At 39.8% G+C, this 21,913-nt stretch overlaps 1 protein-coding gene across 2 annotated transcripts; it reads right to left on the reverse strand.

The window, feature by feature from the left end:
- Nucleotides 1–531: 531 nt before the first annotated feature.
- LOC110987652 (FERM domain-containing protein 5-like) lies at nucleotides 532–21,842 on the reverse strand. Of its 2 annotated transcripts, XM_022250570.2 has the most exons (13): nucleotides 21,605–21,842; nucleotides 16,727–16,831; nucleotides 16,409–16,451; nucleotides 15,379–15,558; nucleotides 14,399–14,522; nucleotides 13,807–13,894; nucleotides 13,292–13,444; nucleotides 12,259–12,347; nucleotides 10,243–10,278; nucleotides 8,805–8,876; nucleotides 7,367–7,435; nucleotides 6,285–6,367; nucleotides 532–5,648 (listed from the first exon to the last, which is right to left on the reverse strand). In XM_022250570.2, the coding sequence occupies exons 1-13, from the start codon at nucleotides 21,674–21,676 to the stop codon at nucleotides 5,071–5,073; spliced, it is 1,692 nt and encodes a 563-aa protein (XP_022106262.2). In that variant the 5' UTR covers nucleotides 21,677–21,842; the 3' UTR covers nucleotides 532–5,070. The 2 variants fall into 2 exon arrangements, with proteins under 2 accessions (XP_022106262.2, XP_022106269.2); XM_022250577.2 differs by lacking the exon at nucleotides 10,243–10,278.
- Between the last annotated feature and the right edge of the window lie 71 nt (nucleotides 21,843–21,913).

Here is a 21,913-nt window from a genome sequence, read left to right on the forward strand (position 1 = left end):
TTAATTAACAAATTAGTATTACATTCAACGAAAGCTAAACTTTGGCAGGAAACGTACCTTACATTTACATCTCCACTGATAACGTGGATTGCACTTCCATGGGGAAGCTTCAATGGAAGTGAAATCAAGAGATCTTCAAGACAGATTCATCAATATATGTAAATTTTCTTCACTTGATAGTAGGGAACTAGATACTTTACCATTCTGTAGGGTGGACCAGTTGTAGGAATTGGGGGTGTAATAAGATATTCATTATGCATTGTTTATCCACCAGCATAGTTGGGAATACTTGCCTGATGCATGCACATGTATACATGAACGCGGCTAGAATTTGCCACCCGGTTTACTTGGATTTTACTGTTGGATTTCAGTGGTCAATATTTTGTCCTTGAATGACAATGTCCCCGAAATGTCTGTGATCTGTTACATACATGTAGGGTGTTTACATTTCTGTTTAAACACTTTATTATAATGTTTCTTTCAAACTGAACCATCCAAAGCAAAACTCAACTTATGACACCAACATGTATATGTGAACTTGCTAATCAGATCAGGTCTTTATTTCCACAACTTTTGGGTTCCACCCCATGATGCAGTTTAAATCTAAATGAGGATTCTTTGTTTTAGAATTTACAAAAATCTTCTAAAATATCTTCCCTCTGGCTGACTGTGAAGAAATCCGGGCATCCACCCACTCATCCAATCAACCTCTTGAACATTAGTACATGTACTTTTATCCCCCCGTGGAAGCAGGTAAAACTTACTCTGATGAAATTGTCAGAAGTCAGTGTTTCTTTTTGTAAAAAAGAACTTCAAAAAGATAGGGCAGGAAGCTTACCAAATGCGGCAAGTATTTGCCAGGTAAATGAAATGTGCTTCCCACTGCCAAGGCCGGATCCAGCCCCAATTTATTATTTTTGGGGGAAGGGGGCAAAACAAGTAAACAGCATCCCTGATTACACCAATCACAGTTGAGCGGCTGCTCAGAAACATTTTCCTGAACAAAATGGTTCTGTCCTCGCAAAATAACCTTCATAAATATCTTCACTCTGATTAAAAAAAATGCTCATTGCTTTTTTGGGGATGGTGCCATGGCCCCCGTTGGCCCCCATGGATCCGCCCTTCAATTGCCCATCACTGAGAAATTTCCAACTTTTTAAAATACCAGATATGTGACATGTACAAAGTATTATTGAAGTTATTTGTGTCAAATAGGTTCTTGGGTGAGGCAGTCAACTCAGCTTGTTTCCTTCTTATGAAACTGTTCAACAGTACTACTTACATGTAATACAGGTATTTTGGGAACAGAACCTGGGCTTCCAATCATATCTACGTAAAAGCCAATCAATAAGAAAATACGATTTGATCAATCTGGCACTGTTGTATACTAAATATAAATTTCCACGCAAGAACACAGCTTTTCACACCTGAAATTCTGACTTCCTCTCCTGGAAAAGACATCAGTTTGCAACCTACTTTCACATGACTGAAATAAAGTGTTTAAATTAGGAAAGAACCCTCAGAGGGCCATTATTTCCCATCAAACTACCTGTATCATTCAAAAATATAGTACACATTGATATCAAATGATACTCTTGCCTGTAGATCACCTTTTCATAAACGTTTGCATAAGTGGGGCAGGATACCGGTAGCTTGATCTCTCTGAGAAATCTCAGTCAACCTTACTGTAAGATCTGGTAAATTTCACCTTCTAATGATTGTTTTTTCTTTCCTTCCACTTCAAGGTTATGGAAGATTGCTTCAATCAGGCGATCATGCTGATCGACCACTCGCACCCAACATATACACATTTAACAGTCCATGTCCTTCTATTTGATCTGTTTATGTACTCAACAACTACTGTAGCTCCTTCCACTGAAATAACCGCGGTTGCTCATAACTGACAGTTCATTGCAACAAATGTACGAGTATGGTCAACATTGCACACGCCACAAAGAGCTTAACAAACACACACTACGAAGTCAATAAAATTCCACATGACAGTGATTATGTACACCACCAATAATAGACGCACACACATACAGTGTGTTACACTAATTAATAATGCACTTGACAAATTTGAACACAAATTTTAATGATGTCTCCAACCAAAGAGTTGCACAGGCAAATACCGTATCCATACAAGGCTCTCTAAAATACTAGCAGATCGTAAGGGGGCTACGAGGGCCATAACACCCCCCATGGGGTTAAAATGTTTTTGAAATACATGTACGGTACAGTGACAGACAGATATTTTGTATTTTGTTTACGGGGGCCATTATATTTTCCTTCCTTTCCAAAGTGTGAGAAAGCCCACAAGTTGCCTCAAACTGAAAACGTAGAAAGGCTATAACCCTAACAGTCCTCAGTCCTCCAACAGGTGAAGGATTGAGGACTGTTAGGGATAAAAGGTCACATGGGAAAAATCCCATTTTGGGGGACCAACCCTGAAAGAAAATTAGCCCCCCCCCAAAAAAAGAACTCTGCTTCTGGAACTGTCCATTTCAAAACAATGTCTGGCAGAAGTACAGCACAAAGACAAGTTATTTGAAATATACAGTGTAATATTTACGTTCTTTTTCAGTCATGCAGGTGCATGTACATGTAGAGTGGACAATGTTCCGGTATTTTGTGCAATAAAATGGAAAAATTGGAGGTTGTTGTCCGCCACGTGTAAGCAGAGCAGATGTTATGTTTGTCACTCATCATTTGCCATTTTTATGAGAAAAAAGAACACCTGCTGGATACATTTGAAGGCAGTTCAATTTGGCAAACAGCACAGCTTAACCCTCCCAAGGGTTGCTGGCCCTAACCTTCCCCATTCACACAGTGTTAAACACCCATATGGGACTTTGTGCACAGAGGCTGTTGGACTTTGTTTTTCTGAGGTATGCCAAACCCAATGCAAAAGCCAGCTGTTATGGGCCTACCAGATCTATCCCCACAGAATTAAACACTTTACTACTGTTTAATTCTGTGTGGTCGGGGAAGGTTAGGGTTAACCGATTTTTCCCTCCAAGCATGCTGAAATTGCACTCTATTATATTTCAGTCTGAACAAATCATTCATACAAAATACACCGGGTACAGAAACTAAGTTTAGAAGTGACAACACTGTCGAACTTGCCCTAACTGAAAACAAAAGAAGAGATAATGGGCCATGGGGCCATTTTGGCAGTTACAATGGCTCATCTATCTATGTGGAATTCAAATCAATGCTGGTTACCGTGCCTCCCAAAAATGTGCTACACTGTTTGGGGGTTTTAGTCAGTGCAGATTGGACTTTATTTTTCCTTGGGCAGCTTTCTTGTTGCTAATTTGTCTTTATTCATGGAATATTCACAATTGGGCATCTTACACATAAACATGATACATACGTGTACACTGTGCTCTGTACATGGGCACTGCTGGATAAATGTATGTACACAGTACAGCACATGTACATGTACGGTAACCTTGTTTCTAAAAACTGGTGTCAGGCCCTCAGTCCGACATGGGAAAAACAGCAATTTGACACATTTTGTTCGTGTGCATGTATGTATGTTGTTGGTCAATGGCACATACCGACATATGGTATCTCATCTTAACCCCTAGCTCTTCTGAACACAAATTTTACACACCAAAACAGACATTTGACACAATTTATGCAAGGAAGTGTTGATGGACGAGTCTCTTTTTTTTGGAGGGGGGGGTTCAGTTCCATAGCTGGCTTCTTCGTCAAATACATGCAAGCGTAACATATGACAATATACATGTACGAGTGGTGCATAATCCACTTAAAACACAAAGTTAGAAATCAAGGAAGCTGACAATGTCCTGCCCTGATTCGGTCAACCTTGCATTTTATCCCCTACAAAGAGATTACTGTAAAGCTTTGTAGGAGTTTTACAATCACAACCAAATTCTGATTGTCAGATGAGTAGGTACTACCGGTATTTGGGATGAATGTCACTGAACTTGGTAGTGGAAAACTACATGTACCAATTTACGCTGGATCAACGTGGATATCCAGGTGTTGAACGCTAAACTTCTGCAATAATAGTTTAACTGAAACAGCCTCCTTTTTTGCTGTTTTCATGTTACTTTTTTGTTTGTGTTCCAAATTTCTTTTAAAAGTTCATCATACTAGGGAAGAGCAGGTATACTGTAATGATACACGTACACAAATGGATTGAACTCTGAAACACTTGTTTAAACCTGCCAATTAATCTGGCGGACTAATTTTTCACAATCATAGAATTCTGAAAATAACAGAATTCATCACTGTGGTGAATGGAGAGTTAAAAGCTTTCTGTCAGTTTCCCGTTTTCAGAAGGTGGACGTTAGCCAGTCCCATCACGGTCTGAACCACTGCACTTGAACGGCAATCAAAAGTCTCACCGCATTTTGTAAAAGACAAAAAAAGGATAATCGTAAACAATCAGTGTTTATTCACTACCACGACTTCCTAATCTAGAGCATCAAAGAGCTGTACAGTCATCATTACTCCCTGGAAAAATGAGCAAATATCCTTGAAAGTTGAAACATCATCTCATTCAGGCCTCTTACGCAGAGCTACATGGAGCACATCACACTTTCTACAATTAGTTATTCATGATTCAAGCAATTCAACGAGGTCTCCAATTTTATTATGCAATCAAGATAAATTGAATACTAGCACAAACCTGAAGTTTGGCAGGAGAAAACAGGTGAAGTTCCATCTACATGTAGTTCAGCATCGAGGACTTCTTCATAATCATTTTCATAACTTACATGTAAAGTACTCTATACAGAATGTTTATATTTTTATTGGAAATTTGTCTCACTGATTTTATAACACTCTGAATAAGTGCTACCACTTAAAAACTCTCAGTCATTTCGGGACTGTTCTAAAACCTTATTCAAACACCTACCATGCACGCATTTGCAAACATTACCTGAATAGGGCTATAATCCATTTTCAAGACGTTTCAATCTTCTTATGTGCTGAAGTGAGATCTTTGTCAATACAGTGACTTACTGTGTACGGAGAGGTTGACGTTTCCATACCAGTTGTGTCTTTCTCAGCAGCCTATCCTGAACTGGTAAGTGATCAAGTGTCTGTATTGATACCGACGCGACCCTTCAGCTCTTGAATCGATGGCAGCTGGTGGTAAGCCAGTCCGATCTGTTCTAGCCCACCTTCTATCCAGGCACGGACGGGGACGTAGTAGGCCTCCCAGAAGTCTCTGACAGACTGGTCACGTCGGAGGGGATCCAGGGTTGGGATGCGATCAGTTTCGTACAGGATGACCAGCATAGTGGCTGTTATGACAAGAACAAGGACTGTACACATGAGGGTGACCTTGACAACTGTCCAGGCTCCCGACTGCCGAGGTTCTTCTGGTTCCGGCATGGGAGCTTCCTGCACCTCTTCCACGTGGTTGCTGGGCAGGTCTGGATCCGGCCATGCCTGTTCACTGCTCAGGATGGCCTCCTCTGTCTCCTCTTCAATTGGCAGCTCAATGGGCTCCTCTTCGATGATCGGCGTGACATTATCAATGGCGTCCTCGATGTCAGCATGCATGTCCGAATCGTCGGTGCTGTCGGGAGGGGCAGGGGCGTAGGTCATGAATGGTTCCGTAACCTTGATGGGGGTGGAATGATCAGACCCAGAGAGCTGGGGAAAACCTGCAGATGGGGAGAACGGGAAATCAACCTCTGGCATTCAGGTCGGTGCAGTGGCTCAGCCATTTCTTAATACATGTATTGTACAGAGTACCGAAGTGTGACGTCACTGTGAACCAGAAAGTACAGTGCAAATGAATGGAGTACGCACGCGTGTTGGTTCACGCGCTGGTTCTCGCAATAATGCCTTTTACACACTAATTGTGCACGTGACATATTCACTTCGGTACTCTATTTCAAATTCTACAAGCTCTCCCGTTTTTTTCAAGGTTTATCACCGCTGCAGAGTGATATTTCCAACCTCTGTCCTTGATTCAGTGATGAGATCTGAGAAAGAACTGTGCCTTGGTACATATACATCTACCTACCCAATGTGAAATAGTTCTAAATAGTGTGTTAAAGGGAATCTCTAGCTGTGTGCGATAATTCTTGCATGTGAACTTGAGAGACACTAAAAAAATCCAAAACCAAAAATCAGAACATAGAGCAATTCACTATATTGACCCCACGTCTCTCCAACCCTCAAACAGTACATTCCGGGCAACAATGAACGATCACTTTATCTCCCAACTCTAGCCTGTGTCCCCATCTAAGATTCTCCAAGTGGCCCCAATTAGTTGCGAGTAAAACTGAACTGACCATCAAATGTGATGTCACTGGGTGGATGTAATGCTGTATCCTTGAAGGACTGTGCCCTGCGAGGTCTGATCAGAGGTGGACTCCTGAGAAAAGATTAATCACACTTTAAAGTACGTGTAAATGTATGTACATGTACACTGTCACCTTTGCCAACATCTGTTTTTTCCCTGCTTCCAAGTTTTTTACGTTTGGGCTAAATATGCAACAAATCAAAAATAAAAAAACTTATTAGAGTAGGCAGCTGCAACACAATACAAGCAGTTGGCCAGGCTTATTCTTCGCTTTTCTAAATTCCGAGTGCTCTTGCAAACACTGGCTATTTGTTGAGGCAGTCCCCCACAATCCTTGGTATATCACTCATCTGCAACAACCGGGAAGGTTAAAAATCTTCCCTTCCCTCCAAATATACGAGACTCCTGTCTGAACTACACAAGACCAGGCCATGTTTTATTTTATGACAAAAACACAACAAAATCATGCCCTTAAACTTGACATATGGAACAATCAATGCAGTGGACAAGAACCACGCAGGAACCTTGCATTTTGAGCAAGCCTTTACCACGAGACTCGCATGTGAAGATGTACCGTGTTTACAGCCGCATCTCCCCATGGGGTCACCGGCATAATGAGTGTTTCTAAATCGGCCAAAAAGGGACTCGTGGAAGCCCATTTTTCTATCATAAATGGGAAAACTGTTCCCTTTTTTCATGTTAATTAGGAAGATCGTCTTGTCACCTCTTGTTTAAAGGTTACAATTGGGTAAAGGTTTCCTTTTCCTTACTCGTACCTCTTTAAAAAAACCTTGATGAGAAACTTTGTTACTTGCCCTTATATTGAAAAAATGTTCCATTCCAAACCCCCCTCAAACACACACACAAATTGTTAGATAAAATTAAATCTGTTTTCTTCATTTGAAGATGGCAAAGGGTCTGTGCATGTGCTTTTGGGAGGGGGGTCTATTTAGTGAACTCATGATATCAGAACACCTACATGTACAGTAGCTCTACTTTTCCTACAAACATTTTCCTGGAACTTTACAGTCTGCAATTTGAAGAAACTAATGCACCTGCAGGTGATCTTACCTAGCAAACGTTGGCTCCTCCCTACTCAAACTGGCACTCTTCTCACGAACCTCTCGCTGTGTGCGACCACTGAAAAATGTCAAGATTGCCAACAGAAATAGGCTGTGTTACTCCAGCATGTACAGTGCGCAATCTGTCAAAGAACGTCATCTCAAAACATGTATGTACTCATATGTTGTGATACTTATTTACATCAATTAACTTTGTATGTCTTGGAATAAGAGATGCAAGGATTTGTTTCAAAGCTTACTTCACTATTAAAACCTCAGTATTCAAATGTTAACATTTAGGCAGTGTTATAAAATGCTGGTTTGACATTATACATAATCACAGTACTACAATACAGAAATTCAAAGGGTAACAGAAATTGGACGCATTTAGTTCACGTGAAGTATTCAAAATAACAATAAATACGTAACCATACAAAAACATCATAAATTTAATGTTTACCTCATTAATTGTGACCCAAAAATGACTTAAAAGATCCTGAGTTTCCCTGCCCACAAAAAATCCCCTTTTGGCTGTTCGCGCTCCCAGGCTGATTGGATGACGTCATCGCCAGAACGCTTCCATGTACAGTGTACATGTACAGTATATATCACACAGTACATGCAGTATCGCAAGCTTGCAATAGACCATGTTGTGTTTTACGTAGCTTGTCTCACAGGCAAACACTGTCTCAGTTCAAGGTAGAAATTAAAAGACCCAGTCCTAACGTGTATTTCTTGAACTGAGACAGTGTTTGGTTGTGGGCCAAGCTAACAACGTGGTCTACTGCAAGCGTGCGATACTGCCATGTACTGTGCACTATGTACACTGTGCATGTCAGTGTTCTGGCGATGACGTCATCCAATCAGCCTTGGAGCGCGAACGCCCAGAAGGGGATTTTTTGCAGACAGGGAAACGCAGGATCTTTTTATTAATCTTGGGGTCAATAAAAGGGGAAAATATTCAATTTACGATATCTTTGAAATGGTTACGTATTCAATGTTATTTTTAATACTTCCTGTGAAATAAATGTTTTCAATTTCTGTTACCCTTTGACCAAGAAAGTGTTAAATTTAAATGATTCATGCACACGGTATGCTAATTTTCAACATATATCACTGTATCACATCCATACAGTGCACCTTCTAGCCATTTTAATGGCATATTACATTAGGAGCCCATAAAATCCACATCAGCCTTCAAAAACACATGTACATGTAGTAGTGAAATACTCTCACAGTGTGGGCAAAATAAATGGTACACGGGTATACCAGTGCAATATGGTTCCAGTCAACATTCTTATTATGCCACAGTGTGAAATGAAAATGACAGTGTGGTAAATGAACGAAGTACTGATTATCAGCCATTCTTGATAAAATGATATAGAACAAAACTTGAAAGTTTGCTTGGATGGCCTTAGTTTTGTGTATCTTTTCTTCTTTTTCCTGACCTGAATCTGAATCGACTGCCTCTGAAGAAGCCACCAGAGGTATGGGTAGTTACTTCGCTGGACCGCCTAAATCTAAGGAGGGAAAACAGAACAATAAAATGATGATGTACATGCACATGAATGTAAATGTGACTGATGCAGCTGGAATCTATGGGTCCAACACACTGCACATGCAAAACGGTAAGGGGAAGCTAAACATAGGGTTTTTCAACCAGGGAGCTTTTTTTTTACCTTGAGAACCACAGATTCAACAAAGGGCCAAGGATTTCAAGAGGAATAATGCTCCTTCAAGGATAAAAATCCTGGTTTTGGTTGTTTTCTTTATCTTTTAGGGCATTTGCTTATACGGTATTAAACTGATCTTAATGTGACTGGCTCTAACTCAAGCACAAAATGTCCTGTGTGGGAAATTGGGCAAATGGTCGACGCATTTTGAAAACTGTTCATTTTGAGATCATTTCAGCTACCATCTTGAGATGCCAGAGCTAAATCTACCCGGTACCAGTACATACTTGCTGTAATGTGTTGTCAGTCATCAGGAAAACAGATCATTTGCAAGGTGAACAAAACATATGTGTGCACGTACTTCATTTCCCCAAGAATGACATGTCATTACTGATAGTTTCTCACTGTGAAGAGCAGCCCAACCCATGCAGGACATGCAATAATTACCATACATGCCAAAGGAGATCTGAATGTACGTCATAAATACAAAATACATAAGCTGGGGGTGGTCTGTCATTCCATCTGTGCATCTTGCTGTCAACTTGAGATACTTTTGATTTGAATCAAACTTTGTAAAAAAAAAGTGAACATCATGACTACATGAAGCATGTTTGTATATGTACATGTATGTAGCGTTATACGCGACCATATATACGACCCACAAAATAACATAACTTTCCTTGTATGAGCCTCTACAAATTATGGAACAAGTCTTGTGTCTGTTGTGATTTTGACTTCAAATTTTCGAGATCTGTTGTCTCTTCTGCATAATATTCATATGTATGGTACCTTGTCTTTTGGACACTGGACTGCACTTTTTTTCATAAATAGAATGACCGTTTACTAAAAAGGTGCAATTTTAGTCCCTCCAGGACAAATACACATAAACAATGACGACCTTTGACAACCATGCATGCTGTATCTCTCAGGTATCCAAAAAAGTCTAGTCTTGAAACAGGTCAAAACAGGAAATAATAATGTCACACATGCATCATGGGGACATGAAGGAATGCAATTAAGTCTGGATTCAGGGCAGAAAAACCTTTTGAATGAATGAAAACAAATGCTCAAAAGAAAAGCTCAAAGAAAGAAAAAGGACAAGGAAAATGGTTAATTTTAAACAGGCAGAAACTGGGTAGACAAATGCATGCTATGCCATGCGATCAGTACACTGTACGTGCAATGTATACAGTTGCTTTATCCCTAACGTTACCCTAGTATTGATGATCTACGACGCTGGATGCCCGGACTAAGGGTAGGAATGGAAACAGTACAGTGATGATTTTAAGAACTAGGCAGACTACAAAACAGTCAACAAAACTTTCACAAATGTGTGTAAAATGTAGAGCTAACAACAGAACAGAAAACACGAAAAACAACGTCTGTTTAGTGTTAAACGGTGACGCCGTTGTGGTTGTTTGATCTTTAGGACTTCTATTCTTATCTTATCTTACGGCACAGCATTACATGAACATTTATTTCACATACCTGTGAAATGAATGTTTATGTAACTTTCATGACCCGTAGAGTGTAGAGTAGGTCATTTACTCTGTAAAACTAACACACACCTCTGTATTCAGCCTTGCAAGATGTGCACACGTATTATTTGGAATCCCCATGCAGGGAAATAGCTGTTCATTTTTACGGAACCCACGCGACAATGGACACGGTCACAAATTGTGCTCCAACTGCATGGAATGACCCATGTACAGTAAGCTCAACACTTGTTTGGTGCAACATCAGACATTTTTCAGGGAAAAGCAAATATCAACCAATAAAAAAAACAAAGAAACAAGCAACACAAATTTACAAAACAAAATTTAACTCTACACTTAAGGTAACGGCACTTCAAATGCCTTGTAAGTTTGTGTGAGATTGGATGTAGCAAACAGATTTTTTGTATGCCCTGTACACATGCCTGCACACATGTATGTGTATTCGTTCAAATACTCTACAAAATATGAGCATACTATTCACAGAACATACAAGTGCTTGATGCTTCTACATTCCACATATAAAAAGGCATTTTCTTCTCAATGTGTTGAAGGCCTCCCAATTCAATGCTGTGATGCTCTCAATTCTAAGACATGATATTAAACTCACAAAAATATAGATACAAGTAAGACTAGACACAGGGGCTAACGCATGTCTGACAGAGTTACGGCCTGATGGCACATTATATTTTATGTGTATGTACCGGTAGTGGTACAGGCCATGCATGCCAAGTTCATAAGCAACACCTGTCATTGTATGCAACGACATAATCACCCTAGTCCATTCAATTAATTAACATGCACCATACATGTACCGGTACATGTACTCGTATGTGCACATTACACTTTCCACTTCACTTTAATGCACATGTACATGTATGTGTACAATGTACATGTACCGGTACATGCTGTTTGGTACTAGTACATGTACATAGCGCATAAAGACAGGTGCTTAGGAAATGTACATGATGTACAGGTAAGCTGGGCATATTTTCTGACAAAGCTCAAGTCTCCGGGGTACGCCACCATTGTACGCATTAAAGTCAATAGAGATACTTGATACATTGACCTTTTATGAGAACAAGCAGACCCATGACTACTGTTAACACCTATGCATCCACTCAAAAACTGTGGAAGTCTGCACTGCATAAAGGGACTCAGAGAGGATCCTTGAAACACCTTTTGGGCACCTGGAGGGAGAAAAAGGCTCCTCATTTTACGTCCTTTTTTTTCGATACAATGTCTATTTTAGGAAGTCAAACTCAAACAAAATGCATGTACATGAGGAGAGAGAGAGTAGAAGATATGTACAGTACAAAACCCCTAAATCCCTCTAAAATTGTATCTTGACTGAATTAGATCATCTACAGCTGCACACTTCATGCATTCTTTGTCATTTTGTTGGTCATTTTATGTCAATTTGGTAAAAAAAAAACGACACTGCAAGACAATAAGGTGCGATTGCATAAAAACTGCAGCTAATGTTTCATGTATATGCCTTTTAAGTTACAAGCATGAAAGTTGTCATTAAATAACGCATGAGTGATTGAAATTATTTTCCCTCTAGAACACCACCGCGACATTAAAACTACTGCAAAGGTGAAAGTTGTCCTCCTTTGTTCCCTTCTTATGCAAGAAAGCCCTCTACTTTGCCAGATTTTAATCTTTTAATGAGATATAGGAGCATTACTAAGAAGAAAAGAAAGGAGTGCACAATCTCCAAAGTGGGAACTTACTTGTAGAAAGCCTGGAGGTCTAGAGCACTCTTCCAGAGATGTTTTGTAGCTGCTGATGTGGGTAACCTGAAGCCATGATTCACTCGTCTCTGTAGTCAAACATGGAATCACACTTAATTCATTTGGGCAAGCAATCACAAAAGCAGTTTCTTTCTTAATGTTCCAGTGGTCGGTTACCATCCAAGCCCCATGGCAAATAACTACGCAGTTTGGCTGTAATCCTTAGCAATATTGTTGAGAAAACTTGTGCTTAACGATGGAAGACAAAGTAAGTGGGAAGTGGCTTAAAATGTCCACTTTGTGACAACGTTTGGCTATTATGTTTATCTAAAATTCGCTCATTTTACTCATTTGCATGAAAATACATCATTACAAATATCAGACATTGGTTTCATGAAACTCAAAAATGCCTATGTCAGCATACCTTAATAACTCTCTACAGCAAAGTTAGGCGGGCAAGTCTGTCTAGCATTAATGTCAGTTTATTCTCAACTTGAAGATTTAAATGTAAAATTTGGGACTTCAAATCCAAATTCATAGCTAAAATTTGCAGAAGTTGAATACATTTCAGCTCGGCGAAATCACCTCCACTTTTTCATGAAGTATAAAGTTTTGCATACAGTGTATAGGTATATGCATTCTCACTTGTGAACCTGACATAATTCAGTTCCAATTATGTGAATAGGATAGGAAGCCGTCTAAACAAGCTCCACCCTCCAAATCTAGCTACTCCAGCTCTCCTGAATGACTGTGTCCATAATGCTTGGCTGCGGTTGGATGTTACATGCATACCTATGGAATATGTTAAAAGCCATCGATAGGCCCATGGCTTCCGCAGCGGCACACAGTATTGCCTACTGTCGCCAAATAGTCCAGATGTAGCCTAATTCTATGAGACTTTGTCTTAGCCAGCACACCTGCAGCACAGTGCCAACATGAACAAGACAGCTGCCAGTCTCGGCGTGCAGGAGAAAATGTCACCACCTTAGACCGATAACAGAAGTACTATTCGATCTATGTAAATCCATCTCACCTCTGATATTAAAGCATGGATGAAGAAGGTCCGTCCCTCGTAGCTGAACTTCTTGATGTCGTCCCATTTGAATGTTTCCACCACAGCGTTAGCTCGGAACACCAAGAGACCGGTGTGGTTCATGCCAATGTGCAGAGAAGTGCCGTAGATATCCTAGCCAAAAAGGAGAAAGTTTGTCAAGTTATGACATGCCAAGTTATGACATGAACTGATTAACCAGCTTCTAATTAAGCATCACTTTTGCAATACATGATGTTGAATTCAACCGAGCTTGGTTTTTCAACTCGGACAAAGGAATGGTTCTAGTCAGGTACCTGTATGTGCTGACACCATAATTGATTGAATCGACCACTTTGTCACAGGCTAACCTGTAAAGACACAATGAGTTGATCCTAGCACTAAGTGCTTTTCATGCTGTTCTCGAAGGAAAACAAGTAGCAGAGAGTATAAGAAGCACATGGTGGTTACTGCTTTGGTTGCTGCCTGTTTATGCAAACATTTCATGATGAACTTACCCGCACAGGATGAGGATCAATCCCGTATGTTTCAAGGCTGAATGCTTTCTTTATGAAGGCAAACTCTGCGTCGCTGGGCTTCAGTCCTCTGCACAAGGAATTCATCGTGAATTGTGTTAATATTTGTCAAAACACATAATACTGCTTGGGGAGTTGGTAAAGACAACTCATTAAAAATAGTGACATCAGTGGCATATCCAGTCAGGGCTCCACTGGATAACCCTCTCCCCCGACATATTGGCTCTTTGGCTTTTTGTTTGTTGTAGGAGTCAATCATGTGAGAAAAGGTACACATAACACGCGTACGACATCATTCTTCGGGGGAGCATTCTTTTACGAATGAAAAATGACTGGACGATTGTTTAACACAAACATTTCCATTTTCACCTTCCCCTGACCAAAGATCACGATAAACAAAGACCAACATCCACAGTTTTGCTCAGAGGGAGAGGAGACATCGCTTAAAGCCATACAACATGGATGAAAATGCCTCTTCTAGTCCTCACCCTTCAGAACAAAACTTCGCGTTCATACACATCTACAGTCTACACACACTGCAAGCAGCCGGTACACAGACACAATGAAGCTTCACCTAGTGTGCTTCTCATGCAGCTCCTCGATTCGTTCCTCCACTTTCACCGTCTGCTTGGGGACAATCTGAAACCCTGATGCATAGCCCGGCGGGTGTTCCTCTGGGTCATAGTCTCTCAGGTTGGCTGCCGATTCAGAGACAGATAGAGAAAGTTTACTTGGTTTCTCCTCGACTCCCTTCCCCTCCCCACATGTACACGTACGTCCCCTAACTTCCTCCCCTAAACAGATGGTTTATACAAAATTATATTTGCAAGCTGTACAATATTTTAATGTAAGAATCGCTTTGGTGGTTCTGAAACATGAGATAGTTCACACTGTACAATCTATCAAAGGCGCTGGTTTGATTCACTGGCTTATATTTGGACTGAAAACATCATGAACACTTTTTTCAGTTCAGTTTAATTTTCAACGGACTGCAGGAGATGTCTTTTTAATAAAACTTGAATAGAGTGAAAAGGGACAAAACAAGTATAAAAACCTAGTATCAAAAACTTGGAACAAGTGCCAACATACCAAACCCAAGATGGTTCAACATGGCTCACTCAGTTCATTTTGCAATTTTTTTTTCTTGCATAAAAGAACTTGCAATACAAGAATGCCATGATTGCAGGGGATTATGACTCTAACAGTCCAAGGAGCAGAAATACTAGGACTAACCAGTGTCACACACAGCCCCACAACTTCTCTAGTAGCAACTACGTAGAGTATCCGAGTATTGTTGCTGGGGTGTTATTCAGATCAGCCCCTTATGGTCTGATTTAAGAAGATACCATTACTGCAGTGACACAGCACACACATGCATGTTCTCAAGCCTGCCGCACATGTGCATTCGATAATTCATGTTTCATTGGTTGAAGTAGGAGCACTGTGCCACCAAATTCTGGTTGCTGGAGTACACTGCACAGGAAGACACATGTACATGTATTCCCTGACATGCCCAATAGAGTTCATACTGTAATGTTGACTCGTCTCTCTTACATTGCACAATGTAGGATCCCAGTAAGGCTGCATCTTCACTGGTACAAGACAGCCGTCCGTGCAACAAATCCTTCTTGAGCTGCAAGAACAGCTGGTACTTCGTGATTTCTTCTTTCAGGTCTTCCGGGTTTGTTGGGTAGTACTTGATGCGAAACACCACGGTGTACGGTGGGCCAGTGCCTACATATCGATTATTGGAAAGATAAAGCCCTCAGAATGAACCAGCCCACTATTCCAATGGCACACGCAAAAAATGAAGCCCGTCATAGGTCTTTCAAAAACATCACTCATTCGCATGCCTGAGGTCAGCCCCATCAGCATGATCAGCGTGCCTATACACACAAAATATCAAACTAGAGCTTAAGACTTTGGGTTGTCTACCAGTAGCTTTGAAGCTCCAGATTAAAATGTGCATCATTCTGTTTAAAGCAGGAACTAGTGTAAAGAACTTCTAACCACTAGTAATTTTCTGAATACTAATTGTCCAAGTCTTTATTTGATGTTACAATCATTCTCTTAACAACTTAACTCTCAAGTCCAACAGAAAGTAAGCGCAGCATACTGCAAAACCTTCTGAACCAAGGCTAGAGTTTATTGATTCACAGTGCTTGACTAGACTTGCATGAAAATACATGTACTTTCTTATCAAAGAAATGGTGCTCTAATTAATTGTCTGTCCCACCAACATGACCAATATGTCATTCCATGTATTCATGGTATTAGGAACTTAAAGCCTGTTCATTGCAAAGACAGCAACTTCATACATAACAGATCTTACCCAGCAAATGTTTTCTGTCCTAAAATGTGTTGAAGTTTTGTGAATTCACACTGCAAATATTTGCTGTGAGTCATAAATTTGTGTCAGGTTCATATTTGCCCACCCTCTCGAAGAACGAACTGCAGTGAGGATGGCTCCAAACATTCATGTCCGTGCGTACATACACGTATACAAGTACTCAAGTGGCGCAGTCAACTTTATATGATTTACATGTATCATTTACATTTTAATGTCCATTCTCATCACACTTACCTCTGAGCTGTTTCACAATGCTTTTCCTAAGGTCAAGCCAATGCTGTGGTAAAAATTGAAGAAGGCAAACAATATTTCAAAACCTCATCAGGGCGCACTGCTCTGGAACATACGGTACAGAAACTGTTCTAATGAACTTGACTCAAAACCATCCTAGCAATCAGTAAAGATTGTAATTTTATTTTTGCACAAAAAATTCCATATTTACAAAACACATCGTGCGCTACAGGGCTTGCCCACATCACTGTCATTTCTCCCCAAACCTTCAACTTTAAAAAGCTACTGATATTTGTTTCACACTTCACAGACTCTCCTCACCCGTTGTTTTTCTCCGTCGATAAAGCGTAGGCCAAAGTAGTCCTTTTCAGCCAGGTTCTGTCGGCTACAGGCCTCATCAAGCAAGTACTGGCCCTTGGCATCCTTCTGCACAAGAGACAACAAAGTTGGAGTAGTTATGGAGATGTTTTCAACAACTTTCGAAAAGCAACTCATAGCATGCTTTCTTTGGCTGGACGTGTTCCATACATGTACCTCTGTGAACTCAGCGATGGGAGAGGCACGGGAAAGTCACTGGTAAAATGAACAGCATCTACCCTAGTGTACAATGTACCATACATGTACATTACATCTGCGTTTAGTACATCTGAAAAGTTTAAGTTGATTTGAACCAAACTTTAGTAACTATAGTTATGTATATTGTACTATTGTGATACTGTCGATGCACATTCATTTTATCATACACACCACGGCATCAAAGACCAACAGGACACTGCATGAAAACTCAGATACACAATGTATTGTGAGAATGGCATACAACCTGCAGTACATGGACAGTGTACATGTACAATGTACATACATGTATTGTTTGTGTACATGTACATGTAGCGGTACTTGTGCTGTCCGTGTGCAAAGTTTTGTACTGTTTTAAAAATTCCTTTTTGAAAAACGACCATGACAAAGTTCTTGAAATCACATTTACCAGTTAGAGTGAAACACATTCAAACTCTGACTACCGGAATATTCAAATGTACACGTACATTCTGTATTACGGTACATGCATGTGCAACTGATTTGGGTCACAATGCACACAGATTTTTTTTTTCCAGTTCAATATTTTATTAAATTTGCCAAGTAAATTAGATCAGCTGGTCTGCCGACTTTTCTACTGGCCTCAGGCCAGCGGATCACCATTAATTTCGACCCCTGCATTTACCATGTAAATCAAATTCAATATTTATTGAATGTTAAATGATCAATCTTAAAGTTTCCAACAACTTTGTGAAGGTATCACGGGCACATGTCAACTGGTCTCCCTATTACACACTTGTTCAGTCATCACATTAATGTCATACATTGTAACAATCCACCTCTACACTATACTCATTCAGTCGAATCACCAAAGGTTTGCTTTCAATTGCCTCCTCATCTTGTGCGGACACAGACAGATGAGTAGGGAGACAAACAGTTGTCCATCATTTCCCATGTGACAACTAATGGGATTCCTGCCATTCTTCTGAAAGGTTACACAGTTAGCCAGTTCAGTATGGAAATCAAAGTGTTCATAACAGTGCACTGTACAAGTGAGTGTGTGCACAAACATTTACATGTGTACATTTGTACATGTACATTACATGTATGTGATGTATATGTACACATATATTACGTGTAGTGTCAGCATGATACATGAACATACATGTACCATTGTGACAGCCAGGGACAGAAATGCTATTCAAAAATTTAAACAACGGTCGATACCTGAAAATTGAGAAGATACAGGCAAGGCAAGATACCGTAGCATACTGTTGGATAACCAATATAAATTTACACACTGTACATGTACATGACTACATGCACTGAAAGTATCTTGCCCAGAACTGTACAAGACACAGACAACTGTCACGTCTGTGTCTTGTTCTAAAAACAAATAAAAACTTAATTATGCATGTTCTGTGACAATGTGAAGCTTTTAGAGAATGGTCTATTTTAATTAGAATGACTGTCTTTTTTCAAATACAAAACAAAAACAAACAAAATAATATAAAAAATCCACATAATTTTGTTACAAAATTTCATCGTTTTGTTGAATTCTCAAAACATATACACATGCACATATACACATGTACAACGTACGTACCGGTACAATGTACCGGTACTGAATGGTGTATACATGCATGTACATGTACATATGCAGGTGCACTGTATTCATTTGATGAGCGCACAGGCTCTACCAAGTTTGCAAGATATTAGAATGCACAGGACGCATGACGGTACTGCTGACCTGTACATGTTTATTTACATGCCCACGTATTGCCTGTTACATGCACATGTACGTTAGCCAACTTGGTCAGGGAATCGATGTACACTACCGGTACACGAACATTTGTACATGTACCAGTATATCCATGAAATTTTTATTTGTATCCTCCAAGTGATGGGAAAGTCATTTGCATTGTTGACGGAGTTAAACTGCAATACATACATGTACATGGATGTAATCTATAGCATGCCCAGCATGAAGTGAAAACAAGCATGACTAGGCAAGAGGAATAATACGTACCATGTACATCCACAATATCCAATTACCTACATGTACAATGTATACATACCATACACGTGCATACGTGATGGATACTTGAATACTCAACGGACAGGCTGGTTCAGATCTTGCTACATGTATGTTTAGGCTCCGTTTTAGAGGGGAACAAAATATCTTTTCAAACAAATTCTCAAATGCTACACATCCACACACAGTGCTGTTTAAAAAAAAAAGTGGAACACAAAAACAAAGTCTATTGGTACATGTACATTTAACGTTTATGTACCAGCTAGTGCATGGACAATGCATCTGAAAGCAAGCAGGTGGTACGCACTGTAAAGGCACTTAGTGAGAAAAATTTCCTGCAATGAATGAAAAATTTCATGTAATAATGTAATGATTTCAAGAAGGACTACATTGTACATGTAGAACTTTATCACGAATAATTCTTTTTTTTTTGCTTTCTGCTGGCTCCCCATTTTCAGCCTCATTTATGCTGGGACATTAAATTTGTAATGGAGTTTTTTTCTTCCTCTTTGATTCTAACAAGTACTGGTATTTAAAACCTGATACGGTGAAGTAGAATAGAAAGAAAACCCAACCCTCATCTTGGAAGCTCCATCTTTACCCAAACTCCACCGTCTTTCACTCATAGAGTTTGGGTACAGAGTGTCATGTGGCATCCATATGGAATTCTTCGTTTCAGTCCAGCCTGGGACCTTGCATGTGATAGTACAAGTGCAGGTGCTGGAGAATGTATGGACCGTACTTATTGCCCTTTTAAAAATAAAGTGTATATTTTGCTGGTATCCGGTTTCACTTAAAAAAAAGGCTGGGATATTATAAAATATGTATTTAATTCTGCCTTTGCGACCAAGTGAGTACATGTACAGGAACCGAACATGTACATGGATAATTCCTGAAATGAAAGGGTCTGCTGTTTTCATGTCCCTGTCACATCTGACACGTGATTTTGTAAGATCAGAACACATTTTCTACCGGTAATTTCCAAGAGTGATAAAGTAATGCAAATTACCTGCCAAACAAATAGTAATAGTTTGACATCAATTCTGGTGATACATGTACATGACCAACTCTACAAAATTGGTCCATAAAAAGCCTCTGTATTTCACTGCAGTGACGGGCTGACAAGATGACATCTGGAAGAGCTTGTCTGCACTTGTCCTGTACAAACCTACATGTACATGTATTTACAACTGCAACCCAAAGGGCTTCATTATACATGTACATGTAGTTCATCGTCTCCTTTACAAGTTTTTGAAAACTCATACTCTTGTGTTTGTTTTTTTTTTGGTTTTTTGTTTGGTTATTTTGTCATGGATCCCGTAAGACAAATCAAGCACAAAAAGGAAAAGTGACAGGGAAAAATTCACCTTGGGCTCCGGGTGATTTTGCCCCGAATTGCAAAATAAGAGCCCCAGAAAATCACCATAGACAGTGATGTACCACTGTACTACCTGGTAAAAGCTTAAATGTCAATGTTGCAGGTTTAGGGAGTGGGATGTGAAAAGCAGCCCCTGGAACTAAAATTTAATTTTTTTCCCTGAAAAGTAACAAATGAAATAGACTTTAATTTAATTACATGTAAGTACTCTGTTGCACAATGGCACAATGTACATGTACATGTATGGTAGGTACAGTATATAAAAGTATAGGTAAACTTTTGTCTGGCTGGGTAAAAATACTCAATCAAAAACTGTACCATTCTGTGGAAAACAAAATTGAATGGTACAGAAACAATTACCCTCACTGTCAAATTAGCAAAATAAAACACAAGTCATCAACACACCCATTATGATGGCATTAATCAATTATTTTACTCAGTATGCTTCTCTTCACCAACGATCCACACATTTGCGACAGAAAAGAGACAGATTGTAAAAGAGAGCCACTACAGCCCTATTTGTGGGGCTAGGTGCACGGGGAGCAAGGTGCAAATAACAAGTGCATAAACCACACGTTGTTTTAATCAAATGTTATCAAAAGACCATGTCAAACATGAACAGACTTAAAGTAACTTATGACATTTGACAGACTTGGTCCCCTATTTTTATAGCTACATGTACATGTATATTTTATATTGTTGACAAAATATCACATCAAAACTATGCTTCAGTGATCTTTCACACATCACAAAATATTTCAAGCCCAACTCAACTGTCCTGTATGTACATGTATCCTATGTTTATTATTGATAAAGTTCTCCATAATGAAAAATATTGTTTACTTTATACTTCTTCTGTGACTTAACTACAGATCTTTGTCCAACTATGGCATGTCTGGAAGTCAAACCAATGAGGAACAAGACAGTCCATGTGGTTCAAATACGGACTAATTAGTAATTACACCAAGTGACCTAGGCGCCTCCTAATTTAATAAAAAAAAAATCACTATACTAACAGCTATTGAACTAAATTTTATACCATTCAATTTCTTTTGAAAATCTCTTTCCAACGGTACATTTGTGGGGGCCAAACAAAAAAAACCCCTGAAAAGTGCCCGACTCCTTAACAAAGGCGCAGGCACTAGGCCTAACTAACGGTAGCATTGTATTTAGTACAGTATACTATAGGCCTAGCTAGGCCTAGGCACAAACAAAACCAGCAGTGCCAGTAGCACTCCCTGGCAACCAGACCCACCTTAAAATCGACGACAACAGCCTCAGCCTGATCATCAAGCACTTTAACTGTGCACTGGAATACTCGCGCCATGGATGTGTCACATTTTTAACACACAAATATTAAACCATCCCCAAGGAATCGGGTTTTTTTTAGCATTAATCTACACTACTCGCACGGTACGGCAATTCTCCACACTGATCTTTCTTCTAGAATATATGCGTCAGCAGGACAGTACCGATGCCTGCAGTTGCGTATTGTTTTGTACCTTGGCATGGTTGGCGTACCATGCATCCACACATCGATACCATTTGTATACTTCCGTTGCAT

Source organism: Acanthaster planci, linkage group LG05, assembly GCF_054643075.1.
Source record: "Acanthaster planci isolate LZ-2023a linkage group LG05, COTS_SCS, whole genome shotgun sequence".
Lineage (NCBI taxonomy): Eukaryota > Metazoa > Echinodermata > Asteroidea > Valvatida > Acanthasteridae > Acanthaster > Acanthaster planci.

Coding starts and splice junctions, on each gene's coding strand:
- LOC110987652 (XM_022250570.2), bottom strand. CDS start 21,676: ATGGCGCGAGTATTCCAGTGCACAGTTAAAGTGCTTGATGATCAGGCT. Junction 15,559..16,408: donor CATTGTGAAACAGCTCAGAG/GTAAGTGTGATG, acceptor ATCGATATGTAG/GCACTGGCCCACCGTACACC. Junction 5,649..6,284: donor CAGTGACATCACATTTGATG/GTCAGTTCAGTT, acceptor CCCCATCTGCAG/GTTTTCCCCAGCTCTCTGGG.